Source organism: Vanacampus margaritifer, chromosome 6 (genome assembly GCF_051991255.1).
Source record: "Vanacampus margaritifer isolate UIUO_Vmar chromosome 6, RoL_Vmar_1.0, whole genome shotgun sequence".
Lineage (NCBI taxonomy): Eukaryota > Metazoa > Chordata > Actinopteri > Syngnathiformes > Syngnathidae > Vanacampus > Vanacampus margaritifer.
In genome coordinates, this window is record NC_135437.1 from 17,354,438 (window position 1) to 17,381,601 (window position 27,164).

The 27,164-nt window shown below is 38.9% G+C and overlaps 2 protein-coding genes across 3 annotated transcripts in view; both read right to left on the bottom strand.

Moving 5' to 3' along the window:
* Positions 1-2: 2 nt before the first annotated feature.
* LOC144054324 (uncharacterized) lies at positions 3-6,369 on the bottom strand. Of its 2 annotated transcripts, none has more exons than XM_077569644.1 (14): positions 5,970-6,369; positions 5,746-5,884; positions 5,530-5,637; positions 4,868-4,987; positions 4,692-4,797; positions 3,247-3,367; positions 2,989-3,152; positions 2,675-2,909; positions 2,285-2,610; positions 2,117-2,203; positions 1,649-1,810; positions 1,485-1,589; positions 1,323-1,414; positions 3-166 (listed from the first exon to the last, which is right to left on the bottom strand). In XM_077569644.1, the coding sequence occupies exons 1-14, from the start codon at positions 6,118-6,120 to the stop codon at positions 76-78; spliced, it is 2,007 nt and encodes a 668-aa protein (XP_077425770.1). In that variant the 5' UTR covers positions 6,121-6,369; the 3' UTR covers positions 3-75. The 2 variants fall into 2 exon arrangements, with proteins under 2 accessions (XP_077425770.1, XP_077425769.1); XM_077569643.1 differs by having other exon boundaries at positions 1,479-1,589.
* A 1,586-nt stretch (positions 6,370-7,955) lies between these two features.
* The window catches only part of kcp (kielin cysteine rich BMP regulator), a 36,322-nt gene continuing 17,113 nt past the window's right edge, over positions 7,956-27,164 (bottom strand). Inside the window, exons 21-47 of the mRNA XM_077569582.1 lie at positions 26,209-26,291; positions 25,966-26,059; positions 25,681-25,863; positions 24,741-24,911; positions 23,704-23,877; positions 23,228-23,310; positions 23,034-23,124; positions 22,009-22,091; positions 21,768-21,941; positions 21,522-21,701; positions 20,032-20,296; positions 18,820-18,902; positions 18,652-18,745; positions 17,665-17,838; positions 17,493-17,575; positions 16,461-16,581; positions 16,243-16,325; positions 16,067-16,166; positions 15,894-15,982; positions 14,240-14,342; positions 14,028-14,170; positions 12,495-12,667; positions 12,315-12,426; positions 11,161-11,262; positions 10,936-11,100; positions 9,677-9,977; positions 7,956-8,655 (exon numbers count right to left, since the gene is read on the bottom strand). Of these exons, the coding sequence (XP_077425708.1) occupies positions 8,435-8,655; positions 9,677-9,977; positions 10,936-11,100; positions 11,161-11,262; positions 12,315-12,426; positions 12,495-12,667; positions 14,028-14,170; positions 14,240-14,342; positions 15,894-15,982; positions 16,067-16,166; positions 16,243-16,325; positions 16,461-16,581; positions 17,493-17,575; positions 17,665-17,838; positions 18,652-18,745; positions 18,820-18,902; positions 20,032-20,296; positions 21,522-21,701; positions 21,768-21,941; positions 22,009-22,091; positions 23,034-23,124; positions 23,228-23,310; positions 23,704-23,877; positions 24,741-24,911; positions 25,681-25,863; positions 25,966-26,059; positions 26,209-26,291 (3,728 nt within the window). The 3' untranslated portion in view covers positions 7,956-8,434. The remainder of the gene's footprint in view (positions 8,656-9,676; positions 9,978-10,935; positions 11,101-11,160; positions 11,263-12,314; positions 12,427-12,494; positions 12,668-14,027; positions 14,171-14,239; positions 14,343-15,893; positions 15,983-16,066; positions 16,167-16,242; positions 16,326-16,460; positions 16,582-17,492; positions 17,576-17,664; positions 17,839-18,651; positions 18,746-18,819; positions 18,903-20,031; positions 20,297-21,521; positions 21,702-21,767; positions 21,942-22,008; positions 22,092-23,033; positions 23,125-23,227; positions 23,311-23,703; positions 23,878-24,740; positions 24,912-25,680; positions 25,864-25,965; positions 26,060-26,208; positions 26,292-27,164) is intronic.

Below are 27,164 nucleotides of genomic sequence, written 5' to 3' on the forward strand. Positions count from 1 at the left end.
CATTGTTTACATATGAAGAGTTTAATTTTCTGCGCTGCGTAAACAGTGGCGTGTGTTCTGTTTTTAGCCAGACACTCATTGCAAGTTGTCTTGGTCCAACCTGTCTTCACTTCCTCTGCTCTCGAGGTGGACTGGAGCCAGAAGTTCCTTGAAGCCTGCTGTGTTTCTTCAGAAACAAAAAAAAAGACAAATATGGACATGACAACACTATCGTTGGGTGATTTTCAGCCAAGCAAATGTATTTACATTTTCAATATGGTGCATTTGTCTTGGGCTTCACCTTTCTCTTTAACATCTTCGAAGGTGTGGGTGTGTCTCCACCCCAACGCCCACTTTTTCCTACAGGCATGCTTTCGGGTGATTTTCCAGCAATAGTGAAATGGGGTAAATTACGTATGGGGTGGATTTCACCTGGTGATAGTGTTAGTGTAAAAAAAATCTGGTAATCTTGCCACATGGAGGCGGGACTTCCAGCTTCCTGGTTTTCACACATCAACTTTGTTTCCCTTTCCAGTTTGCAACGTGTGGGCCGCGTTCCAGTTCTTGCGCTTCCGCCTTTGTGCTCCTAGGTTGAGCGTTCCTGTCGATGGGTGCGAGTGTGTAGTGTGTCTCAGTCTTCCGAAGCATTTCAAAGAGTTTAGACGTCCTGCGCGCTCCCGCCGATGGGCGGAAGTGCCCGGTTGGGAGGCGCAGGGGTGGAGGTGCGAGTGTTGAAACACGGCCATAAGTGGCCGGAAACGACGACGCGGATGTGTGAAACCCGGAAGTCAGTGGCATCAACCCCATAGGTAAGCAAGAGTGGTCCTTGAATGTGTATGCTATTATTTAGTTATAGCCTACTTAATTTATAAGGAGTAATTTCAAAGGAAATTCTTATGGGGAAAGCAATATTTTAGTCAATTGGTAATTTTTACTTGCTAATTTTTTTTTTGTTCCTCTCTCCTGCAGCTGTTTGCGTGTCAAGGAGTTTGTGCCTTTACCAGGGAGGTCTCACATATCCCAGGAATGGGTGGAGCAAAAACCAAGTTTCCAGTATCATTTTTATTTTTATTTTTTTTATTATCTCAAATGCCTAATTTTTCAGTAATTTAGGAGCATATTTTTAGGGTCTTCCTGGGTTTCATTTTTCCATTTTGTATCACATACTACAGTTGCAAATAAAAGAAAACCACTCACATTTATCATGTGGTGTCATATTTTGATCTATTTTTTATGACATACTTTTTATGGGTTATATAATATTGGGTAAAAGTTACCCGGCAAAAATGATGGTGTTACTTTTTATAGCGAAAGTGTTCTAGGGTTAATGTAATGTATCTTACCTTTTTCTTCTGGACTGCATGATAAAAGATCGTTCCCTTCTGAGCTGCTCCAGTTGTTCTCGGACCAACGTCTTCTGCTGACTCTTGTCCTCCTGAAGAACCGTCAATACATCAATTTGCCTTGTTTTGTACGAATATTGTCAATAATGTAAACACCTTTACTTGTGGTATGTCTTTTCTGAGGTGTCTCATCCTCTCCCTGTGTTTAGGCCCGAATAAATCCTCATCTGCCTTCCTGCTTTGAATGATGGACAGACGTTCCTGGACCTAAAGCAAGAAAGGTCATCATCATCATCATCGTTGTCCCAGTCACCGTTTTCTCTTACCCTCAGCTGCTGTCTGTCTCGGTCCCTCTGCTGCTTCCTCTCCACCCGGCTGTGCACGTCCACCAGCTTACGCATGGTCTTTTCTCTCTCCAATGCAGACAGCGGCTCTCTTGGTCGCACGCCCTCCCTTGCTGTCATTCTCCCCTTTGTGTTGTGGTATCCCTTCGGGTGCAGCATGAAATCGACATTTATATGTTTTATGTATTTTATTTTTATATAAATTTTTTAAATCTCGTTTTTACTGTTTTTTTACTCTATATGTATTTTTCCCCGTTTTTTTTTTTTTTTTTTTAAAAATCTTTACTTATTGAATTACATATTTTTATATCCGTTTTTTAAATTTATTTCCACTTTATATATTTGGGCATTTTTGGTCCTCCATCTTCGAGACGAAACGGGAGGAAATTTATTAAAATGGACAACCTGTAAAGGTTCATTCATGGATTTGATTTTTATCAGAAGACGTACTGTAGCCTGTGCAAGAGCCTTCACCATGTCGCCGTCCTCGTCAGTTGCCTTCAAGGCCTGCTGTTTTTCTGACTGCTTCAAATTGAGCTATAGTGAATCAAAAAGCAACAGAATGACAAGCAACAGAATCACAAGCATCCCCCTTTTTTATGTGTGTGACATGAGCACCTCCTGCTGGCCGCCGTGTTGCACTGCAGGTTGAGCTCGGCTTAACTCTGCTCCGCGGCTTTCTCCGGCCGTACGTTTGGTTTTGGTCTCTCCACTTGGCCGCACTTGGACATCAACATGCTGTGCAGCCTCCCACTCTTGTCCTGCGCCGTCCTCAAGACGTGTGCTCCAAGCCAGGGTGATCAGCGAGTCCTGTTCCTCACAGTTCTTCATCTCACCGTCCTGTTCCTCGTCATCGTGTCCCCCTTCGTTGTCAACTCGACTCATTGTATCTGGAACACATGAAACCTCCAAATAGGGCAGACCTCCCAGTGTCACGCCACAACCTGGAAGGAGTAAACATAAGTCACCCTCAAGTATACAGCTGTTCCTAATAATGTGGCCTGGTACCTGCGCAGACGCCCTGTTTATCAGGCACGTCCTCAGTTTGGACTCCATCAGTTTGTGTGCTGATTGTCTCAGCTGCTCTAGGAGGAGTGACGTTCACTTGCTCCGGGCTGCTCAAATTAGCGTATGAAGTTTCTGAAGGGGCGTCAGGATCGAGGAGTTGGAGCAGGTTGGTGCGCAGGTTCGCTGTTTGGAGTTTGGACTGGTACTCTCGTCGCAGTACTTGGAGACGCTCGTTCTTAAAAAAAAAAAAAAAAAATCAAATTCTTGAGTCGCTTTGATATCACTGCATTTGATGACATCATCGCTGGCGTTACCTCGCCCAAGAGTGCCAGAAGGAATGACGACGTTTGCTTCTCTTGGATCTCCAGGAGGTCTGCTAAGAGGACCAAGGTGGCTCGATCCAGATGGTCTTGGGACCACTGTGTTGGGGGTTGATCCTCACTGCTGGAGCGGATTTGTTGCAGCCTCTTTATGCAACCTGTCAGGCAAGAAAGATTAGGTTTTTTTTCAGGAGTGAAGTGCAAAAAAAAAAGAAAAGGTTAAAAGTAATATTATGGATGTATACACAATACTTGTTTTATGAGAATCTGCGGGAACTGGTCTTTGTACATCCTCCAAAGTGACGTCATGCAACAGGCGGACCAGCTGGTTCCTCTCCTGCTGCTGAGTCAGCACCAATAACTGCAGTAATGACTGCATTTGGAGTTGAAGGATTATATTATGTACACGAGAGAGTGGATATATTGACAACAAAACAGTTATTGGTTGACATTCCAAAACCCTAAACTTAACATTTGAAACCCTAATTTAAAAGCTTAACCCTGATGTAAATCATTATTTAAAACCCTACTTCAAAACTTGTAAGGGAACATTGAATTAAAACCTGAAAGTAGCTCAAATGCTAAAAATTGAAATTGTCATTAACTCATTCACTGCCATTGATGGCTATAGACGTCAAAAATTAATTTGAACAATTTCTATTAGTTAAACATTTTTTTTCACTTTTTGTTAACAAGAGTATGAAAACCTAGATTTTTTGGGTTCATTTAGAACAGATATGAAATTTGTGATTAATCGCGAGTTAACTAGTGAAGTCATGTGATTAATCACGATTAAAAACTCATCACCTGACGTCCCGAATTTTTTATCTTTTTTTAAAATTTTTATTTTTTATTCATTCACTGCCATTGACGGCTATAAACGTCAAAATTTCATTTTAACTATTTCTATTTAACATTTTTTCCCCACTTAACAATAGTATGAAAACCTAAAATTTTATTATCGTACATTTAGAACCAATGATTAATCGTGAGTTAACTAGTGAAGTCATGCGATTAATTACAATTTTAAAAAATTAGCGCCTCTTGCCCCTAATTTTTTAATGATCTTTTTTTTTTATGAATTTGTGGCAGTAAATGAGCTAAAAAAAATTACTGTAGAATTTACAGTAAACAACTGGTAAAAAAGAAAAGAAAAAGTTGCCAGCTAATTAATGCAAAATCTCAGTTCATTACTGTAAAAAATCTATTACAGCATATTAACTGTTTTTTTTACATGTTTTTTACTGTATAAATTTCAGTTACTTAAAATACAGTAACTGTAATTCATATACAGTAATAAAAAAAATATGTTATAGATTTTTACAATAATTAGCTGGCAACTTTTTTTGCCAGTTATTTACTGTAAATTCTACAGTCAATTCTTTACAGTCCTAACTCATCCTTCTCAAGTAGGGGGGATGACATTTTTTATTCATTTTTTTTGCTATACGAGAATTAAGTGTAATTGCACATCCACTACAGTAGGTGGCAGTGGCGCTCTCATTGTCAGAGAGTGCGCAAGGAGTATTAGCTCCTCTGCAGAGGCTTACTTGATATTAATTTTATAGTTAAATTATACTATTTATAGTGATGGCGGAGAATTTTTTTCTTCTTCTATGGTTGGTGTAACAATAAAAGTAATTGGAAATCACCGCCCTAACTTGATATGAGGATTGTTCTGAAAAATTAGGCAGTACCTGCGGTGGCGCTGGTGAATCGTAGTCTTCCGCGTTTTCTTGAATGTCGTCTGCGTGTAGTAATGCCGCAGCCTGCTCTTCTCTGCATGGACTGTGAACGTGTGGCCTGCAAAGACACGCAATCAACCGACGCAGTATTGAAAGCATCGTGTCCAAATTGCGATCGTTCATCTCACCACGTGTGCCAGGATTGTCTAACGGCCCAACATGCCTCGTAGACATTTTTTACTTTTTGAGCTCTTAGTGTTGCTGATCGGATGTACAAACACAACAGTCGCAGGCTCTCCATGTCCAGCCTGCAAAGTCGCAACAATCAAGACGGAGTCATTCAAAAATTCAAGAAACATTTTAACTCATTCACCGCCATTGACGGTTATAGACGTCAAAAATTCATTTGAACTATTTCTATTAGTTTCACATTTTTTTCCCACTTTTGTTAATAAGAGTATGAAAACCTAGAATTATTTTTTTTATTGTACATTTAGAACAGATATAAAATGTGTGATTAATTGTGAGTTAACTAGCGAAGTCATGTGATTAATAACAATTTTAAAAATGTAATCGCCTAATGCCCCTAATTAAAAAAAGAAAAGATTATTAAAAATTAGGGGCGTTTTTTTAATTAATTAATTGTAATTAATCGCATGACTTCAATAGTTAACTCACGATTAACCACTAATTTTATATCTGTTCTAAATGTACAATAAAAAAAAATTCTAGGTTTTCATACTCTTGTTAACAAAAGTGGGAAAAAATGTGAAACTAATAGAAATAGTTTTAATTTTTGACGTCTATAGCCGTCAATGGCAGTGGATGAGTTAAATATTGTTTGTTGTACCTCTCCACTAAGGCTGTTAATTCTTCCCTCTCTTGTCGACGGCACGTGTTTAATTTATATAAAAGAGAAACTGCAGTGAAGCACTTTTTTCTTGACTCAGGGTACGATCTGAACACAATGTTTAAAATGACAGGATTCAATTAAATTCCAATGTTGGGGGGACGATTGTAGATCACAAGAATGACGTCATCATTCGAGGAAAAAATACGACCCAACCTGTAAATTGTAAACGCTCCCGGCAGCGCCGCCAAAGCCATTTTGTCGTCGGACGCCAACGCTTCCTCTGCGAGCTCCTCAAGCCAAAGCTCCTCATGGTGACGTCGCCGTGGCGTCAGGGTCTCCCACACGTGCACGCCTGTGAAATCAAAATATATATATTTTTAAAGTGGCGTTGTAAGTTGGAGAGGAGGAAAGCTTAAAGGTTAATGTGTTGTCCTTACTGTGGTGTTTCCGCAGCATGTCAGCATAAAGCAAACGAGCCACCACGTCGTACTTGACATCATTCAAGAGGACCACGTCTAAACAGGAGGCCGATCCCCAAGATTCGCATTTGACCTCTGACCTTTGAACTGGCCAGGGACAGGCCAGCATGCTTTGCACACCTTCTGTCACCAGTCTGAACTCACAGAAATCCCCCCCCCAAAAGAGTTATATCAAATATTCAAGCAATTTCAAGTTTTCATGCCGAATGTGCAAAATTCACTGGGAATAAACAAAAGTTTTCTGAATCAAAAATGATCATCAAAGTTTGATGCTATAATTTGCTCTTATTAAAGGCAAAAATGGCAAAGCAGCTTCACAACCTGCTTCCAATCGGGGCTCATTTATGTGAATTTCCAGGATTGTCAAAAAAACTGCCTAATGTGGAATTTTACCAAAATGGCTGCTTTAAAACAAAATGGCTGACTTCCTGTTTTTTTTTGGGGGGGGGGCTAATAAAAAAAAACACACATAAATTTTCTGGATGCTTACGTTTTTACCATTACTGCTCTGTTTTGATTGATACAGTCAGTGGTTCAAATATGTTCAGTTTTGTAGTTTGTAACAACCCGCAGTGTGGCACCGCGCCACAGGGTGGCGACTCTTTGTTTTTGTGGGTATGTTCTTTTTCGTTTTTGGGCAGTGAATGTTTTTGACGCCGGGGAAGCACGATAATTGTAACGTGCGTGGCGCTTAACCCAGTTTTTTTTTTTTTTTTTTTTAAATTAAAGTGAACCTGTAGATTTCCAGTTGCTCCCCCGTTTTTTTTTTTGCTGTCCCGCTGCATCGCGCATTACAAGTTGTAGTGTGTACTGTTGGACCCCCCCCCCCCCCCTTGCCTGGCCCAGCTGTTTCTGGCTGCCTTTTGGAGCCGCCGCACTCCTCTCATGTCTTCTTCCACCTGTGTCTTCCTCTGTGTTGTCGAGGAACGAACATACATGAACATGGATGATATGTGCCATATTCCTTAACAAACATTATAGTTATTCTACAGAGAACTGTACCTGTGTAGTTTGGTTTGGGCACTTGAGCGCAGGAGCATCAGTGACGGGTGAACTGTTACATACATGCAGCGTGTCCAGATGTCCTGCCTTGAGCAGCTGGAGTTCCCAATGTAACTACAAACAATCATGAGTGAGTGCGCCAACTTTTATATCAAGAATGTCGCTTGGTAAAAATGTATATATTTTTAGCTTTGTGTTCACTTTTTGTTAGTGTAAAGGGACAGGTGATAGTGTTAAACATAATAGTGTGCCTCCACCTGGTGGCTGCAAGTGGAATTACATGCAAACAAAATTCAGTTTGGAGGAGTGGGCTACGGTACGGTACGGTATAAATTAAACTCATTAGTCGAGGTAAGTCTTCGTTTACCTTTTCCTTCTCCTTCATTCTCTTCATTTCTATGAGAACATCCAAAATGCGCTCGCCACTGCAGGACCATTCACTTTCACCTACGGAAATCTAGTTATGTAGATAAAAATGTTAAGATAAATATTTTGAATGGGCAAAAATAGATTTTAGTGAAGTGGCATTTTTTAAAAAATTTATTTCCTTCTTTTCTAAATGCGTGTATGTTACGACCTTCTTGACGGACATGCGCACTTGGTCCTCGCTGCAGGCGTCACGATCCACTTTGCGGTCGAGGCAACCGGCGTCCTCGCAGGAAATCTCCTCGCACCGCAGACATGCACGCCCGCAAACAAGATGGGACCGAATGAAATGATTCAACTTCCTTACCTGCTTCATGGCGCGCCACCTGCGGGTCTATGAATTATACACAATGTTGCTAGTGGTTACCGCAGCCACCGAGAGGACAGCAGGATCATGTGACAAATACAGTGAATGGGGCTCCATTTAGACAGGAGTACCTCAATTAAGCTAGAAAAATTTCAAGGGTGATCAGAAATTTGATGCATCTGAGCAGAATGATAATGATCATACAGGCATTGGACATTGTTACCAGTACGAGCTTTATTGATTAAAAAAAAAATGAAGAAAAACCTGAGATAATGTGACATTGCACAGTGCTTGAAAAACATGTATCTCCATTTGGAACACAGCACAAATATTTTAAAAACGTGTTAAAAAAAAAAACTACAAGTGAACATTCAAGTTAAGATACTGCACCTTGTGGTCTATAAATAGCACTGCATATTCAGTCACTGTTGAATGTAGCAGCACGGTGAGTTAGTGGTTGGCCTATCTGCCTCACAGTTTGGAGGTTCGGGGTTTGAAATTTCGACACTTTCTAGCTTTCTCCTACATTCCAAAAACACGTTGGCCTCACTGAAGACTTGAAATCATCTGTAGCTCTGACTGTTTGTTTGTAAGAGCTCTCTGATTGGCCGGGGAGAGTCATCTGGGTCAGACTCCGTTTTAGACGACGAGTGCGGACGAGCGCTAAAGAGATTGGATTGATGAAGCGTCACGAGCGCTTGCCGTGGATAATCTTGGGGCACTTGCTGGGATGGATGCAGTAGTTGTTGTGCAGCACCAGGCCGGCGGGGCACTGGCAGCCCGGCACGCAGGGCTTGAAGCAGCGGCTCTCTATCGCCCCCAGCGGGGCGCCGGCGTTCAAGCAGGTGACGGGGCACGGCGGCCCGCACTCGTCAAACACGAAGCCCCTCTCCGTCGGGCAGCTCACCGCTGCGGATGGCAAGGAAATATTTCTTATTATTTATTCATTTACAAAATAAATTGTTTCTCATAAGTGAGGTTAAGTTATTGCTTGTGCTTGTTAAATAAAAAAGCATGTGAAGAGGACCTTTATCCAAAGGAGACTGAGGGCTTTTTCACTATCGAACCTGAAGACTCCACAATATCCACTTTGCTCTATTCGCCCCAATAGTGGACTACGGAATTTTGTCAGAGGATAAGCGGATGAAAAAAAGCCCGGTTTCTTAACGAATATTAACTTTTTAGAATGTGGAATGTGAATGAAGCATTTTTTTAAGAGACATAGGACCGAAAAAATTGGAGCACTGCAGCAAAGTGGAGATTGTGTAGTGGTTAGTTTTGACAGTGAAGAATAGGATGGAGGGTTGGGTGGCGATTCTTTTATATTTACTTTTCAGCATATTGTAGGTTAATATGTTACATCCAAGAGGAGACTATGGGCAGCAAAGCAAAGTGAAAACAGCGGAGTTGTTTTGACAGTGAAAAAGTGTTGAAAAAAAAAGGAAAAAGTCTTCTTAGCATATTGTAGGTAAATGCATTCCATCCAATGGGACACCAAGGGCAACAAGAATACAGCCTGCTGCTGCAAAATGTAGACTGTGGAGGCATCAGTATTGCCAGTGGAGGGTCACTTGCATTTACTTGATGGCATATTGTAATATATTTGTATCCACAAGGAGACTAAGGGCAGCAAGAAAAACAGGAAAAACAAACTAGTCCACAGCCTTCATTTTTCTTGCTGCCCTAAGTCTCCTCTAGGATAAAAATGTGTTTCCCTTGCCACATGCCAAGAAATACTATAAATACAAGAGAACCTACTATCTTTCTCAGCGTTTGCCCTGGCAAAACAACCGCTCTCTACTTTACTGCAGCCCTTAGTTTCCTTGCAGTCCTCAATCTCCTCTCGGATAATTACGTGTTCGTCTACCACATTAAGCAAATCAGATCAGACGCGTCCCTTGTCCTCCATTGCTCTGCGTTTGCAACTCACCGCACAGCGAAGGCCCCCTCCACTGCAGGACCACGCCAGCCTCCCGACACTGGCCGGCGTACGCCTCCAGGGCGTCGCACAGACACTCGTCGGTGTTAGCCCCGCAGGCGCACAGGTCGTAGACGCAGGCGGCGTACCAGGCCTCGGGGGGCACCACGCGGTGACACGGCCTGAACGCCGCCGACTTGAGGACCTTGCAGCGGGCGTTGGCGTTTTTGCGGGCGTGGTAGCCCGCCTCCTTGCAGGGGTCCACGTCCTCGCCCGGGCGGCACGATGCCAGGGAGTGACTTCCGTTTGTCACCTGGCTCACACGAGAATGCATTTCATCAGCATGCAACATTCTATTGGATTATATCTGGATTATTCCTTTATTTAAATTATTTTTTTTAATTCATTATTGAAACTAACCAGACTGTTTTGTTGAACAATTCTGATGTCACACATAGACAGAATCACCAATAATTTTTGAGTTCAGAGTTTCCGCAGGACAGTAAAAAGCATTAATATTCATTAAATGGATTTTGTGAAAATTAAAGCCTTAAACTGCATTAAAAAACATAAAAAAATATGCCCAGAAGCATTAATTTTTTATATATTTTTGGAGACTGGGGGCAAATTGTAATTTACAATGAGCAAAATGGGCAGGAGTCCACAATTTGTTCATTTTCCAATTAATTTGCTCTTAATTTGAAAGAAAAAAATTCCTGTCACCAACATCTAACATGAAATGCTAATGCCAACTAGTAGCAGAAAAATTACCTCAAAACAAATCTGACTTCAGGTTTTACACTCATTTTAACTGTATAGTATATCTTTTTTTAACTTCAAATCATTTTATAAATTACTGTTAATTACCGTAGGAATAAAGTTACGACCATACTTGTATTAGGTAAACATTTTTGTCAACTTTTATGTTAATTAACAAGAGTATGAAAAACTTGAGAAAAAAAGTAGTTTTAAAACAGATATAGAATAAGCAATCCATTTGTGATTAAATAAAGCAATTAAATTAAAGCAATTAGTTAATTATTTCGCAAGTTAATTGTGGAAATCATGCCATTAATTACGATTAAATATTTGAATGGACTAATAGCCATGTAGTATGTAGTAAGTGTGCGCATGTGTGTGTATACAAAGTTGGACGTGGGCATTCAATTTGTTTTCATTTACTGTTCGAATAATAATTTAAATGTTTTCAGTCTAATGAAAAATAAAATTGACCTCCCTCACATAAGTGTTTGAAATGTTTTTGTTTTTACCCTCCAGCTGTTGCCAAAATCGGCTTCCGACAGGCTAATCTGTCCGCTGGGCATGCGCAGGTCATCCTGGTGGTAGTTGTTGAAGTTCCCACACAAGCCGCAGGTGTGTCCCTTGTAGGAGCCCGGAACGCTCACCTCCAGGTGGGAACGGCCGTTCCACAGCACCTGCATGCGAATGCGTCATTAATATGTTGCGGTTGCTCTCCAAATTGAGCGCGAACAGACTTTGAGGCCGATGTTGCTGTTGAGGAGGATGGTGTTGGCCTTCCGTTCCACGTAGATGTACGGTTCTCGGAGGAACGGCAACGTCACCGTCTCGTCGTCTACCTGAGGAGCACAGTCGGGCGGGACAATCGTGACTTGCTAAAACCGAGTTGCTTGAAATTTAGATGGGATCAGGGTTATAATTGTTTGGGATTTTAATTTCATTTTGACTTTTTTTTTTTTAATTGAGTTAGTTTTAATTTGTTTCTAGAGCAAGTTTATTCTTTTTTTTCCTGAAGATGCTTTTTTAGTTTAGTGTCAATTCGTTTTAGTTTAAATAAAATATATATGGAGAATTTTTTTGGGTGCAAAAGACAAAAAAAAAAAGTCACTAAGTAGCCTATTGTGTAATAAAGTAAACTGCAATTCTGAAACTTCCGTCTTATGTACAGATGTACAGCAAAGCCAAAACAAATACATTTAAAATGTATGATATGAAGTGTTGAAAATCAAATTTTTACTATAATCATATAGTAATAGTTGTTAGTTTTATCAACGTAAGATATAGATTCAGTTCATTTTAATTTTAATCTCATTTTGTGCACGAAAATAGTTCTAGTTTGTTTTTTGTTTTCTGCCAACGCTAATGCTAACATTCAATGTAAAATCCCATTGACGTGCTAGCATAAAATTAGCATCAAAATCCGGGAGTGCTGTACTTTAATGAATCTTCACCTGCAAATGCTAAAGGAACACATGCATACATTTAATCTAAAGTTATTCAAAGGCATAAATTATTCCTTAAATGGGAACAAATGTTAGATTAATATAGTTAATATTACTAATAAAGTTCAATAGCAGCGTTACTCGACTACTTTACTTCTTATCTGAATGTAAGTGTGCACTCCATGCATGCATGGCAGCACACTGCCCCTCAGAGGCCAAGGCACACATTGCAGGAGTAAGATAAGTACAATAATGATATAGGAAGTAATATCATTATTTTGACTTGTTACTCATTTATTTTCTAGTTATGTTTAAAATGGTACTTTTAGTAGTTCAATAAATACTAATGTATGAAACAATCATGATTTCAATATCAACCAGGATTCATAATCACCCAGAGGTTGAAAAGATTGCAATCCACTTTCCTGGTGTTTTTTTCCCACACAAACCTTTACAAGCCAGTCCTGCAGCAGCTGCACTGTGACATCACCGATGAAGACGGTCACTTCTTTGGTCCACGACACCCCTTGACGGCCGCGGTCGTCGTTCGTGGCGTGGATACTTGAAAAGAAGAGGAGACATCATGGAAGTGTCGCATGCTTTTTCCGTTGCCATGGCGACCCTCTAACCTGAAGTCTCCGCCCTGGCAGTCCTGCGCCAGGACGTAGGTGCACGAGCCCTGAAAGTGCAGCATGCGCCCGTCGAAGGTGCGGTAGTGAGGGTCGCCGAACGCAATGCAGGTGGCCGGCCGGGGGATGCAGTGGGGGCAGCACAAGCCGGGGACCACCGATGGCATCTCATCCTAAAACACACACACACATAATGGAGTGTGTGAGACGTGCCTAATGAGTGCACAGTAAACCCTCGTAATAAACATGTTCTATTTGCATGTTTGTTTTATTAAATGGACAAACAAAAAAACAAAAAGATTTTCATTTTGTCAATGTGGGTTGTTTCGTGTTTAGATGTTTTTTTTTTAAGAAGTTTTTTTGGGGGGGGATTTTACAGTAATATACATTTAAGTAAAGATTAACGAATCGTCATATTTCATTTTAGTTTTTAGTTTTGATATTAACAAACTTTTTTTTTTAAATGATCCTTTTCACTTTGCCATTATGAGTGCACCTAGGTTTTCAGTAATTTTTTTTTTATTGGGATTGACTCCAATAAACAGTAAATCCCAGCTAATTTGTTAATTACCATATTTTAATAATAAAAAAAAGTACAATCTTTTGAAATTAGGCTTTTTAGTCTGTCATTATGAGTTTTTAAATTTAGAGGCTTTTTTTTAAGAAAAAGAAATCCAATTCTGGATTCACTCCAATATAATGTAAAGCCTCATTGATTTTGAAAAATGTATGATATATTATTTATATTCTATTAAAAAAAAACATACATATTTTCATGTAATGATTGTCACTTCGTCATGTGTTTTCTTTGTAGTTTTTTTTTTTATTAATGTAAAAATTATTTATTTTTGGAGTCACACAGTATACATGTTTTAACTCATTCACTGCCATTGACGGCTATAGACGTCAAAAATTCATTTGAACTATTTCCATTAGTTTAACTTTTTTTCCCCCGACTTTTGTTAACAAGAGTATGAAAAACTAGAATTTTTTAATTGTACATTTAGAACAGATATAAAATTTGTGATTAATGGTGAGTTAACTAGTGAAGTCATGCGATTAATTACAATTAAAAATGTTAATCGCCTGTCATCCCTAATTTTTAATTATCTATTTTTATAATGAATTTATGGCAGTGAATGAGTTAAACATTTTAAAAATTATTTTCACTGTCATCTTGATTTTTTTGCAAGTGGATTTTTCACCCCAGAAAAAACTATTTAATCAATTTTTCGAGTGATGTATATTGGATTAACTCCCGCCGATTCTCCATTAGCCATGATAACACTGGGAAACAATTTAAAAAAAAATCTGCTGAGTTAGATTTGTATGCTGATTAAAACTAAAATTCCAAAATTGCCGTCCATTACCCTCCACAGCTGTCAGACCAAACTCAACAAAAAATGTTTTCCCCAGTGTGATACGCAATTATAAATGTTTTTGGGGTGAGTCCATCATTTGTGATTTTTTTTTCTATTTTCACAACAGATGTTGGTCCCTAACCTAACCCAATGTCTTGTGGTAGCTACTGACCGTATGGCAGCTGAGGGGAGGGCAGCGTTCACTGTGACAGTGCACGTCCCCAGACACGCAAGTGCAGCCGGTGCACTCGTCCACCTGCCACTGCTCGTTGGACTGGTACACCGTGCCCTGGTGCGCGCATGGTACGCCCCAGTCTACAACACACACACTCGCACGTGGTTACATACAGCAAACACACTCATAAGCTCATATGGTTGTGTTACCTTGACATTCATGACAGCATTTCCCCGCTACTTTCACTTGTTTCTGACCATCGGGACAAGGCGCATTTGAACACTCCTCAATGCTGCACTCGATGTAGCCCAACTAAATAACACACACAGATTTGTTGTAATAAAAAATAAAATTAAATATATGATGAAGAAAATGGGACTCTCAGACTCCGACATTTGTCTCCAATGTTTACAAAACACTACAGACACTTACAGTATGTTCATGCTTTATGGTTATGTACTCCGGTTATGTATTTTTGGACTAAAGTCTTAGAAAAACTTTCAGCTATTTTGGACTGTAGGATACCTTTATCTCCAAACTTGTGTTTGCTAGGTGACCTAACAACAACGGACTTACCACATAAGCAATTTCAATCTACACTTGTAGCCCTTACTATCGCTAAAAAAACAATTCTTGTTAACTGGAAAAATAAACAAACTCTGAATATCGACCAATGGTCTAACCTCCTCATAAATCACATTTTAATGGAAAAAATATCTGCCTCAAATAAAAACCAAATATCAAAATTTATAGAAACATGGTCTACGTATCTAGAATTTTTTAACCTAATTCTGGTTACTTAATTCTGTCTGTTAGCGAGAGCCACCACATCGTGATAACTTACATTGATGTTTCTGCATTTGGCAATTTATTATTATATTATATTATTAGTATGGGATTTTTTTTAATAGGCTTTAGGTGAACTGATGAATACACACACGCTCGCACGCACGCACGCACGCACACACACACGCACATACACATACTCACCCACATACAAAAAAAAAAAATATATATATATATATATATGTAAAAAAATATATATATATATTATAATTTTTTTTTATAAAAAAAAGTAGAGCAATGATGATGTCAAATCGAATGAACAATACTGAGCTTTCCTGAGAAAAAAAAAAAAATTAAAATTAAAAATATATTTGAAGACAATAATAATAATAATAATAATAATAATAATAATAATAATTCAACTCTTTGACCACCAAAAACGTTTAATGATGTATGCTAAAATCCTAATGAATGCCGCCAATAACGTCAATTGACGTCAACTAAAAAAAAATGTTTTCAATGGGCAGTGCAACGTCTGTGCAGCGCTGCCTTATCATTGGGGTTTTAAAATCTCAAAACACCCACTAACTATGGCCAGCAGATGGCAGCATTGTATCTCTTTTCAAAGGGCTCCCAGTGTATGAAATGACAATGAAACATGAAATAGAACGTTTTCAAGGATGACGTGAATGATCAAAGTCTTGGTCACATTAAATCTAATTCACAGAGCGTCACAAAACATAAAATATTAGCGTCAAAGTCACTGTTGTGCAGAAAATGTATCTTTTCACAAAAAGCAATTTTTTCTATTTTCGCTTATGTCACTCAAATGACCTATTTTCAAATGGTGATTACTAAAGAACGGAATGAGGTAGAAATGTACTTTTTTTTCCTAATGAATAAATGGAATCCAATCTTTCATATGGTATCCATGTATATGTAGTCATAGCGCACAATATTCTATTTACCTTGAAAGATGATTGAAAATGCTCGAAATCGGCTGGCATTGTTGGGGTTGTTTTTCGGATAATGTTTGGCAGTCAAAATAAAAACCTTGAAAAACAGAATTCGACTTACATTACAGGTGCAAGTAACACAGTCGTCGTCGCTGTCCGTCCAGCTGTTGCCGCTCGCCACGCGCCGATTCTGACCCTCGATCACACAGTCTAAGCATCGAGTCCCAATCATTTTCAACACCAAATTGACAAAAGCGTTCACTCAGTGGTGGAGGAGGTTTGCAATGATGTCACCTTTACACACGGGGCAGCACGAGTCTGCCGGGGTGAACTGCTCACCGGCAGGACAAGTTAGTGGGGGGCACCCTCGATGCAGGCACGTCCATGTTAGATCCTACAACACACACACACACACTGTAAAAAAAAAAAAGTCAAAAAGGTGCATATTTTGCTGTGTTTTGTTGCGTTACCCTGCACTGGCAGGTGAAACAGGGGTCGTCTGTTGCCAGCACCTCATTGCCGATGAGAGTAGAAGTGCAGTTACTGAGAGGCTCTGGACACACACAAAAAAAAAAGTTGCATGAAAAAAAATCTGACCCGGCCATTCAAAAGGGTTCACATACTCTTCCTTGCGACTGCATATCGATATCAAGTGTTGATTAATAGCGCGGGTGTGAGTGCTACTGACGTGCGCAAACAGGACAGCAGGCGTCGGGTCCTGAGAACAAGATGTTGTTCTTGGGACAATCCACCAGACTTGGACACTGTTTGCGGTAACAGCGCAGGTGTTGCTCCCCGTCTGGCATCACCTGAACACACACATGGTTAGCGTTACTTCGTTCTGATGATTACAGGGCTTCTGCAGGTATCGGCAAATAAAATTTGTATTCAATTAGATTTTGTAAGGTTTTATTAATGCACACGCCCTGCTGCATATATGGCTGTCAATTGAGTCAAATTTTTAATTATGATTAATCACATGATTTCAACAGTTAACTGGTAATTAAACGCAAATTAATTGCTGCTTTTATATCTGTTTTAAATGTACAATCATTTTTTTTTTAATTCCCTTGTTTATTAACATAAATTGACAAACATGTTTACCTAATACAAGCATGGTTGCAACTCAATTCATTGATACTGTAATTTATGAAATTATTTGAAGTTAAAAAGAAATACAGATAAAGACTGTAAAAGTTTTGTTTGCTTGTTTTTTTATAGGTAATTTTTCTGCCACTAAGTGGCATTAGCATTCCATGTTGGACATTGGTGACACGAACAGTACATTTTGCTTTTCAAATTAATTGGAAATTGAAGGGATTTATGGATTAATTTTGTTCATTGTAAATTACAACAAGTCCCTAGGCTCTACAAATATATATAAGATTAATGCGTCTGGACTTTGTTTTTGATGCTTTTAAAAAATACACAGCATGTCACGTGGTCATTTTGCTTCAAACGTTTTGTTGTGTTAGGATAGTAGATATTGCATACATGAATTGAAAAACATCATCAAAAATGAAATATATTAAAAGCACATATTTTGCAAGTATGCACATATTTTGTCTATATTTGAAATTGCATTTCTGTCTATGGTTAGGAAGTGTGATGTCATGTGTCGCCCCCTAGTGGCACTGATGAAAAATGGAGGCCCCCTCCACATTTAAGTTGCGCACTTTTGCACACGAGAGTAGCAATAAAATCTCAGTTTTCCTCCTACCTCACAAGTGCAGACCTGACAGGGATCTCCAGCCGGATGGAAGCTGTCCCCTGGGCCGTACACCTTGCCCTCAAACACACAGTCTATAAAATTCAATTAAAAATCACATGACACAGTGAAAGACCACAAAATGGCAGACCATCACTTCTACTCCACCACTGAGTTGTCCTACCGGCACACACGGGGCAGCACTCGCCAGGCACCTCGATGAAGTTGCTGCACGGGGACAGGCAGCGGATTTCCGAGCATGTTGTCACGCCATCCACGCACATGCAGCTGCGGCACTGGGACGAGTCGGCGAACCAGCTGCTTCCTTCCGCGTACTCGCCTCCGCCGTACATACAACCTGGCGACAGTGAAGTACAAATCACTTGATTTTGGGGCTGGGTTGATTATGAGAATAATAATAATAATCACAATTATTTTTGATTGATAGTGAAACTACGATTAATAAACATGTCATGGATTTCAAAGCTACCAAAACTCAACTTTGAAAATAACTTGAAAGAACAGCCAAAAAATACATTTCCAACCAATAATAATAATAATAATAATAATAATAACATTAAGCAATAAATAAAAATAAATGCCTGCTGTTTTCGCTATGGCCTCTTGGGGGCAGTGTGGAGCCATGCATGCATTTCATTTACATAAAAATATCAAGAGTAGAAGAAAAAAGTTGTGATTGAGGTTTATTATGATAACTAATTTTTTCAGATAAGGAAAAATACTGTATATGCCTTAGAGTGTTGTTATACTACTTGTCTGCATGAGTTACTATAGAATTACAGAGTGACTATTCATTACTTGAAGGAGTATCAGACCCGGAAATTGATGCTGATTGTCTGTTAGCATGCCAATGGGATTTTACATTGACCGCTAGCATTAGCACTGGCGATGTTTCTAAATCGAAGCATGTCTTGTATTTAAATTTACAATGTGTGAAATTATTTTTGGTGTGTGTTACACCTGATGCCATTAAACAATTTAAAGCACACATTTTAACACATTTCTTTTTCTGACCACTTTTTATTTTTATTCTCCATGTTGCAAAGCAGGTATCTGTATTTTCTCATTCTTTAAATTGTCAAAACAATCTCATATTTGTACTTGGTTATTTCCTACCACGGTGTGCTGGTGACCGTGTGCTGGCATTTACCTCTGCAGCGAGGACAGCAGGCCCCGGGTTCGGTCAGCTGATGCATACAGGCCAGCTCGGGACACTGTGGAGACGAACACTGCACTTCTCCAGCCTGGAACGTATACAGTGTGTCAGCACTTGAAAATTTCTGCCACTTTAGTTGAGGGAAAGGATGAGAATTCCCACCTGACAGGTACATGTGGAGCAGTGGTTTGATGACAGGGTCCAAGTCTGGCCATCACTGTACTCTTGTCCATTCAGCATACATCCTGAAAACACATTGGTTATACTTAAAAATGGATAATAATGTTCTTTTTAGGGTTGAAGCTCAAGAGTAAGGAATGGCTGTTTTCTTCTCTTTTTTTTTTGTCTTTCAAAGAATGAATCACTTTTTGGGGGGGCTGACCAATTTTTCAAAGTATGTGTATCCTGGTGATAATATTTGTATTTTTTGAGTCCCAAACACACTCTAAAAACAGTTGGGTCAAAAGTAACCCATTGTGAAAAATGGATGGATCTTCTACTTCTTCAATTTGACCCAACTTTGAGTCAAGAAATGGGTCTTTTAGTGTAAAACAACTCATAAATATTGGTCAGATGCTTTATTTGGGTCAAAAAATTGGGTCATTTTGTATAAAACAATCCAGAAAGTTGTGTCAAATTGACCCAAGTAGAGGATTTGTCCATTTTTGACCCATAGTTGGGTTACTTTTGACCCAACTGTTTTTTACGACCTGAATCTCAATGAGTAGCAGCCTTGAAAAGAAAAAGAAAAAGAATGAATTTGTGTGGGCATAAAAAAAAGTTTCAAGTACCCATGCTTGAAATTTGAACAGGAAGTCGGCCATTTTGGTTTGAAGCAGCCATTTTGCGCAAATTTTAGGTTTTGTACCATGGCTAATTTCTACTAGCAAAAATGAATCCCATTCGAAAGCTGCTAGATCGAAATGCGATGCGAAATTGCCAAGGTTTTTGGTTGCCAAGCCCATCTCAGGTGGTCTCAATTGGTTCAAATATTGCTACAAATAGCCTATTGTATCTTTGGTCATCTATCTATGCCAGTGATATTTAGCGTCAGGCATAAATTAAATTAAATGCGCTAGATGGCAGAAGGCTCAAGTAACTTGTTTATCCACGTTATCTTTCATAAAGCAGACAAAAAGCTTTTTGTTGCAGGCCAAGATTTCACAGTAAGTAAATTTATGAGTAAATTGAGAGAAGCCCCTCAATATTCTGTAGACCGTATTTTTCTGACTATAATTTGCTCCGTAGTATAAGTTGCATTAGTCAAAAGTCTCATGCTACTGCTATGTGACTATTGGGCAGCATTCAGTTTACCAGGCCAGCCCTTTTTTTTTTTTTTACCATGAAAGGTTTAATCACATCGGTCCACCGTACCCGTGCACTCGGGGCAGCACTGTCCCGGTTTGGTGACGGCTCGGCCGCAGGGCGCCGGCGGGCACGCGAGGGGCACGCAGGTGACCGTGCCTCTGACGCAGGTGCAACGCTGGCAAGGCTCGGAGGAGGGAGCGAAGGCCAGGCCGTGGGTGCGGATCACGCCCTGGTAGAGGCAGGAGTCACACACGGGACAGCAGGCGTCGGCAGGGACGGGGTGGGAACACTGCACGGGGCAAGGTCTCCTCTTACAGCTCACCACTTCCTCCTTAAGGATGCAACCACAATTTTAAATTTTTTTACATTTTACATTTTAAAACAAGTGCTGCACATTGAGATCCACACACTATAATACAAATAAAATCTAGTAAAGCCAACTTATATAAAAAAAAAAACAGTCAATAAAATACAATAAGTAAACATTTTTTTAACATAAATAACGTGTCCTTCGTACATACAACCTGGCCACAGTGAAGTACAAATCGAAACCTTCTTAAAAGTAATTCTTTCAGATTTTTCAGAAAACACAAACAAACTAGCCATTTGCATCATGAGGCCCCCCCAAAAAAATGCCTTAAAAAAATAATTTAGGCAATTATTCTAAGACGACATACTTGCTGGCTAGGCCATTATGGGAAGAAGAATCACGATTATTATTATTATTATTATACTAAAACTCAACTTTGAAAATAACTTACAATCCAAAAAATACATTAGTAACTAATAATAACAATAATAATAATAATAATAATAAAAAGCAATAAATAAAAATAAAGACCGGCTGTTTTCGCTATGTGCGCTTTGGCCTCTTGGGGGCAGTGTGGTGAGTACATTAACCCTGAAGATACCAACAGCAGAAGAAAAAAGTTGTGAATGAGCTTTATCAAGATAACTATTTTTTTTCCGATAAGGAAGAATATTTGCCTTTGAGTATTGTTATATTACTTGTCTGCATGTGTTACTACAGAATTAGTGTGTGAATATTCATTACTTGAAGGAGTATCAGTCCCGGAAATTTATGCTAATTTTCTATTAGTATGTCAATGGGATTTTTATATTGACCGCTAGCATTAGTCGGCCATTTTGGCTTGAAGCAGCCATTTTGCATTAATTCCAGGGGTTGTACCATGACTAATTTCTACTTGCAAATTGAGCCAAAAATGAGTCCAATTCGAAAGTCGGTATCTTAGACAGAAATGTGACGCTAAAATGTCAAGATTTTTGGTTGCCTAGGCCATCTCACGTGGTCTTAATTGGTCCAAATATTGCTACAAATATCGTCTCTTTTTTGATCTATCTATGCCATGAATTGAGACAAGACCCTAAATATTTCAGTATACTGTATTTTTCTGACTACACATTACTACTAGTGAAAGTGAGGGAAAAACTGAGCACTAGTTGATATATGTGAGCTACTAGTACTATTATGGAAGCGCTATATGTTAATAGAATTTGATCATGTCACTAGTGTACAGTTTTATAAGTGGACTGACCAGGCAGGAGCATGAGGAGCAGGGGTCAGAGGGCGACGGGAAGGACAAACCGGAGGGATAGTCCCTCCCGTGATGTCGACACGTCCCCATGCAGACGGGGCAGCACTCGCCCGGGGGGGTCTCCGGATTCAAGCAGGTGGTGCTCGGACACGACACGCGTGAGCACAGCACGTCGCCGTTCTGCACGCACACACGATAAATCAGATTTGAAAAACACCTTTTCATTTCTATTCCTTTAGTACCAACCAGACATGAGCAGAGCCGACAACGATCTGTTGGATGCGGGAATCGTTCTCCGTCGAAACAGTTCCGTCCCTCAAAGTTACATCCGTCGCACACGCCGCACGCGCATCCGTCCAGCGTCGGATGAGAGCAGGACACGGTGGGACATCTTTTCTGCGTGCAAAGCACTTGGCCCCTCTGAGGAGAACGACGAGCACCATTTTGGGTGTCTGTTGTTATCGTGATGGTGATTTTTTGTACTCACTGAGCACGTGCACTCCTGACAGCTGCTTTCTCGTCCTGCCAGGACTTGCCCGTCTATGTAATCCACACCTTGAAAGCGGCAGCCTGCACACATGTAAGAGATCATTTGGACAGTAGGTAACTGATCAGAAAGTGATAGAAACAAAACAAAAAAATGAATTGTAATTAGGACAAAGGTGTCTGAGGCCCCGCAATTAAATTTTTTTGAGGCCCACCAAAGCAAATACTACTTTTATGTTTTTAGTTATTTTCAATTCACCCCCCAATTTTTTTTTCTTTACCCTTTCCAGATATTACAAGCATTTTTGGTAATGTATTTATTTCCATGATTTTCACATGATTGCCCTCTGGGGGAAAGCAGAAATCACATTGTGGCCTGGAATGAAATCGAGTTGCCTCATTCACCTGTTTTAGGAGATCAATAAAAAAGATATATTGAGTTTACAATGAATGAAAAATTTTAAAAACTAATATTACAAAAATATGCAAATATTATATAGTACTGCAAGAATGATAATAAACAGAAATTATTAATTGATCGTTGGAAAATGATTGACAGTTGGAAATCCACACAATACATTCAATTTCAGATTAAAATAATACAATTATAAATGAAACTAAAATTGCTACAACAAATATTATTACTGAGGATTAATCGTATAGTGTATAAATGATATTAAATGCATTTAAAATCAAAATTAAAACTAAAATAAAAAGATTCAGCTAAATATATTAAATATTAATACTTTATATTAAAAATAAATATTAAAAAAACTTTACACATACGAAATAAAAATAAAATAAAGGAAAATTAAATTACAAAATACATTCATATATTAGTAATGCAAAATCAGATTCAAACTGAGTTAAAAAAAAACAAAAAACTTTTATAACGTGAATGAAATCGTTTCCAGGGTTAGTAAGTGTCAAATATTCATCTTATCACGCAATGATTTCATGATGGCAATATAGTGAGCATGTAATTGTCATACATGTACACAACATATTAGCCAAAGGACGTCATACCGTCACACACAGGACATCCGCACGCATTTGTGACCGGGTGAGGGCACAGCGTCACTGGACACGACTTTTTCACACAGCGCACAGTACCAGTCTGAAAGCAAACGCACACATTTGTGGTAAGTGAAGCTGTAAAGGCAAATGTGTGTGTGTGTGTGTGTGTGTGTGTGTGCGTGTGTGTGTGTGTTTGATGCTACCTGACAGGTGCACTCAGAGCAAGGGTTTCCCGGGTCAGGAATGGACTGTCCATTTGCCAGCACTGCTCCGTTGTAAAAGCAGCCTGACACATCAAGACAAATATTTAGACTGTATTGTCCTTTTGAGTAAGTGTAAATAATTATATATACGGAATGTATTCTTGTAAAATCAAGATATTTTCTCATAGTTTTTTCCCCGTTATCTGGGGTCGGGTCACGGGGGTAGCAGCTAAAGCTGCTACAAGAAATGTTTCAAACATTGTTTTTAATATTATCACTTAATTCTCCTAAAATTATACTTAAAAAAAAAAAAATCCTTCTACTTTTTGTTAATGTTATACTGCCACTTTCCCCCCCCCAAGTAGTACAATTTTGAGGGTAAAATTTAAAAAAAAAAACTTTCATAAATATTATGACTTCTTTGTGGTAAAATGAAATCCCAACTTCACAACACACACGTTTCGGCTGCAACTCACGTTCACACTCGGCACAGCACTGTCCGGGTGCTTTGTACGGGTGGCGGCAATCTCCATAGCAGGGTAGCTTGGTGCAGACCACCTCTCCCGCATAGCAGTAGCACACAGCGCAGGGGTCCCTGTCGTCAGCAAACTCGGCGCCGTCGGCGTGTTCCTTCCCGTTATACATGCAGCCTGCGCAAAGCGCACCATCAGATACACTCATATATATTTGATGGATTGATTCATATAGTGTCTAGAATAGATACGTTGGCTGCAAGTGCAGTCCAGCGTTGCCACAGCTACCTTGAAAAAGTAACTTTATTACTTTACTGATTATTTGACTTTAAAAGTAACTGAATTAGATTAAATTACAACCCTGCCAATATTCAATTGGAAGTGCATTTTCAACAATGACATTTTTTAAATTTTATTAAAATAAAATAAAGGCTACCTTTTTGACTTAACATAAATTATTTTTTAGTATTATTTTATTATTTTAAAATATTATTATTATTATTAATAAAAAAAATGGTATTTCTGTATTCCACTTAACACAATTGGGCAACTTGTTTTAATAATAATTTTAAAAAAATAAGACTTTCTAGACTTCACTCATAATATTTTTATGGCAGTCTTTTTTGGCCTGTCATATTTAACTATTAATATTGTCATGGCAAAATCAAACATTTATTATGTACATTATTTAAAATATATAATTGTTCAATTTGGGGACCTCATACAGTCACAAAGCCTTTGTTCTCTTTAAACTTGAATGTTCTGCAATCCAAATTATGTTGTTGTTGTTGATTAGATTTGACGTCCTGGTAGTGTTTTTGAAGCTAGTTAGCACTTTGTCAACAGCATAGTGTGTGCAACATACCTCAATATTTTCTATGGCTGACATACTGCAATTAGTGTTACTTTCTAACACGTTACAGACATCACTGGTGTAGCCCATGTTTACATTGTTTTCACAAAACATAAAAAGTTGAAGTGAAGTTCACCCGAAAACCCAATTTCATCCCGAACATTTTGTGAGTTGAAGCTTTCCTTACCGTCACAGGACTTGCAGCAGTGTCGCTGCACAGGATGCTTACAGTTGCTGGGGGGGCAACGCTTCCTCTCGCACTTTACTGACCCCTCGTGGCACACGCACGCAGCACACGGTTCCGAGGCGTCGTCCCACATCTCGCCGTTGGCTCGCTCTCGACCTTCGTACAGGCAGCCTGCTAGAAATAGAGGTTACATCAGGTTTTCATAATAATAATAATAATAATAATAATAATAATACAGTTTGTAATTAAATTATAATAGATAGATGGATTTTTTTTCTGAGATGTTAAATGAAATTACTGGTAATGTTTATTTTAAAATTTTAAATAAAAATAACGATTTTAAAAATATATAAAATGTATGAAAATATTAAATGTAAATGTATTATATTATAAATATTTACAATTTAAAAAATATTGATAGATGTGAAAAATTGTTAATATATATAAAATGTCAATGCATTAAAAAAAAAGATTTTTCGATTTTAAAGCTTTGTAAAATTAAAATTAGCCAATTATTTCAAAATAATAATTAAAATATATATGGATGATTACTTTAGTTGTTTCTTTTAACATTTACAATAACCAATTTTACTGTTATTCAATAAAATAAATAAAAAATATAATTTTAGTAATAACCCCCCCCCCCCAATTATTTAATATAATCAAATGGTAAATGTATTGTAAATGAGCAAAAGTGTTAGTTTGTCCTCTATTACAATTACTCATTGAGAAAATGGAAATAAAATGAAATAAACTAATAAAAATGGAATGAAAAAGTAATATAAATTACATACATTTCAATTAACCAATTCCAGACAAAAAACATACAAATGAATGCAACAAATATTACCGTTCTTCTGATAACGTAAACGCTCGACGGGACAGATTAAAACACTGAGCAGGCCATGTGTGGCCCGAGGGCCATCCCCCCAACTCGTACCTTGACAGGTGCGGCAGCAGTCCCGCGTGACGGGATGGGCACATGAGGCGAAGAGGCACGGCTTCCTCTGACAGTGCACGGTGCCGTTGGCGCACGAGCACAACTGGCAGCGGTCCGACGGCGAGTAGAAGCGCTCTCCGTGTCGGTACCTTTGGACTTCCAACTCGCAGTCCAGAGGGGGCGCTGCAGCCACGCGTGAGAAAACAATGCGTGACATTATTTTCAAGACAATCGTGCTCTCTTTAAATATCAATTCAAATTGTGCCTTGGGATGCAATTCCTCACCAGGACACTGGGGGCAGCATTCGCCAGGCAACACTTTTGGGTTGGAGCATGACAGGAGTGGACACCTCTTCATAAGACATTGGACGTTTCCATTCTGCAGAAGACAAAAAGACTTACTATGTACACCATAATTTAATTTACTTACATTGTCGAGTCAAAGTCAAATGGCCAAAAAGTCTGAAACAAATGACTTGATGTGATTCCCCAAGGGGAAAATAAGCCAGTGTGGATGTGAATACTCACAAGGCAGCTGCAGGTCCTGCAAGCGTCAGTGGGATGTTCAAACTGGTGACCGTTGGGATGATCCTTCCCGGCGTAGCTGCATCCTGAATGGCAACAGATCGTTGTCACTCGTCACAGTAACATGCATATCAAGAGCTTTGCACTGTACTTTTAGGTACATTTGAGATCGATTCAGTAGAGTAAGCAAAAAAACTGTTCAGTAGTATGTGCAAGAGTGTTTCAGTGATATGTGAGAGCATTTAAGTAATGTGTGTGTGTGAGCAAAATGTGTTTAGAAGTCTTTTAGATCATTTCAGTAGTGTGAGAGTGTTTAAGTAATGTGTGAGAGCATTTCAGTGGTGTGTGAGTAAATATTTTTTAGAAGTAACCTGAGAGCATTCTAGTTGTGTATGAGTGTTTCACTGTTTCAGTAGTGTAATGTGAGAGAATAATTTTTTAGTAGTGTGTAAAGCGTTTCAGTAGTGTCCCCGTGTTTAAGTAAATAATGAGAATTTCTGAAGCGTATTTGAGAATAATCTCCCAGTAGTGTGAGAGTATTGTAGTAGTATGTGAGAGCATTTCAGTAACGTGTCTGTGTGTATGCATAATTTGTCTAGAAGTTTGTTAGACCGTTTCAGTAGTAAAATGTGAGAGCAGTACAGTAGTGTGTGAGTAAATATTTTTTTGAAGTATTCTGTGTATTCTAGTTGTGTGTGAGTGTTTCAGTAGTTTAATTTGCATTAAAATTTTGTTTCAGCAGTGTAATGCGAATTTTTCAGTAGTGTGTAAAAACATTTCAGCAGGGTTTAAGTAATTTATGAGAGAGTTTCTGAAGTGTAGCATTAGAAAAAAATAAGTGAATTTTAGAGCAATCTAGTAAGTAAGAGTGTTTCAGGAGTGCCTGTGAGTGATTCATTTTTCAATACTGTGTTGGAGATTTTCAGTACTGAGGGTGAGAGCGTTTAAGTAAAGCATGA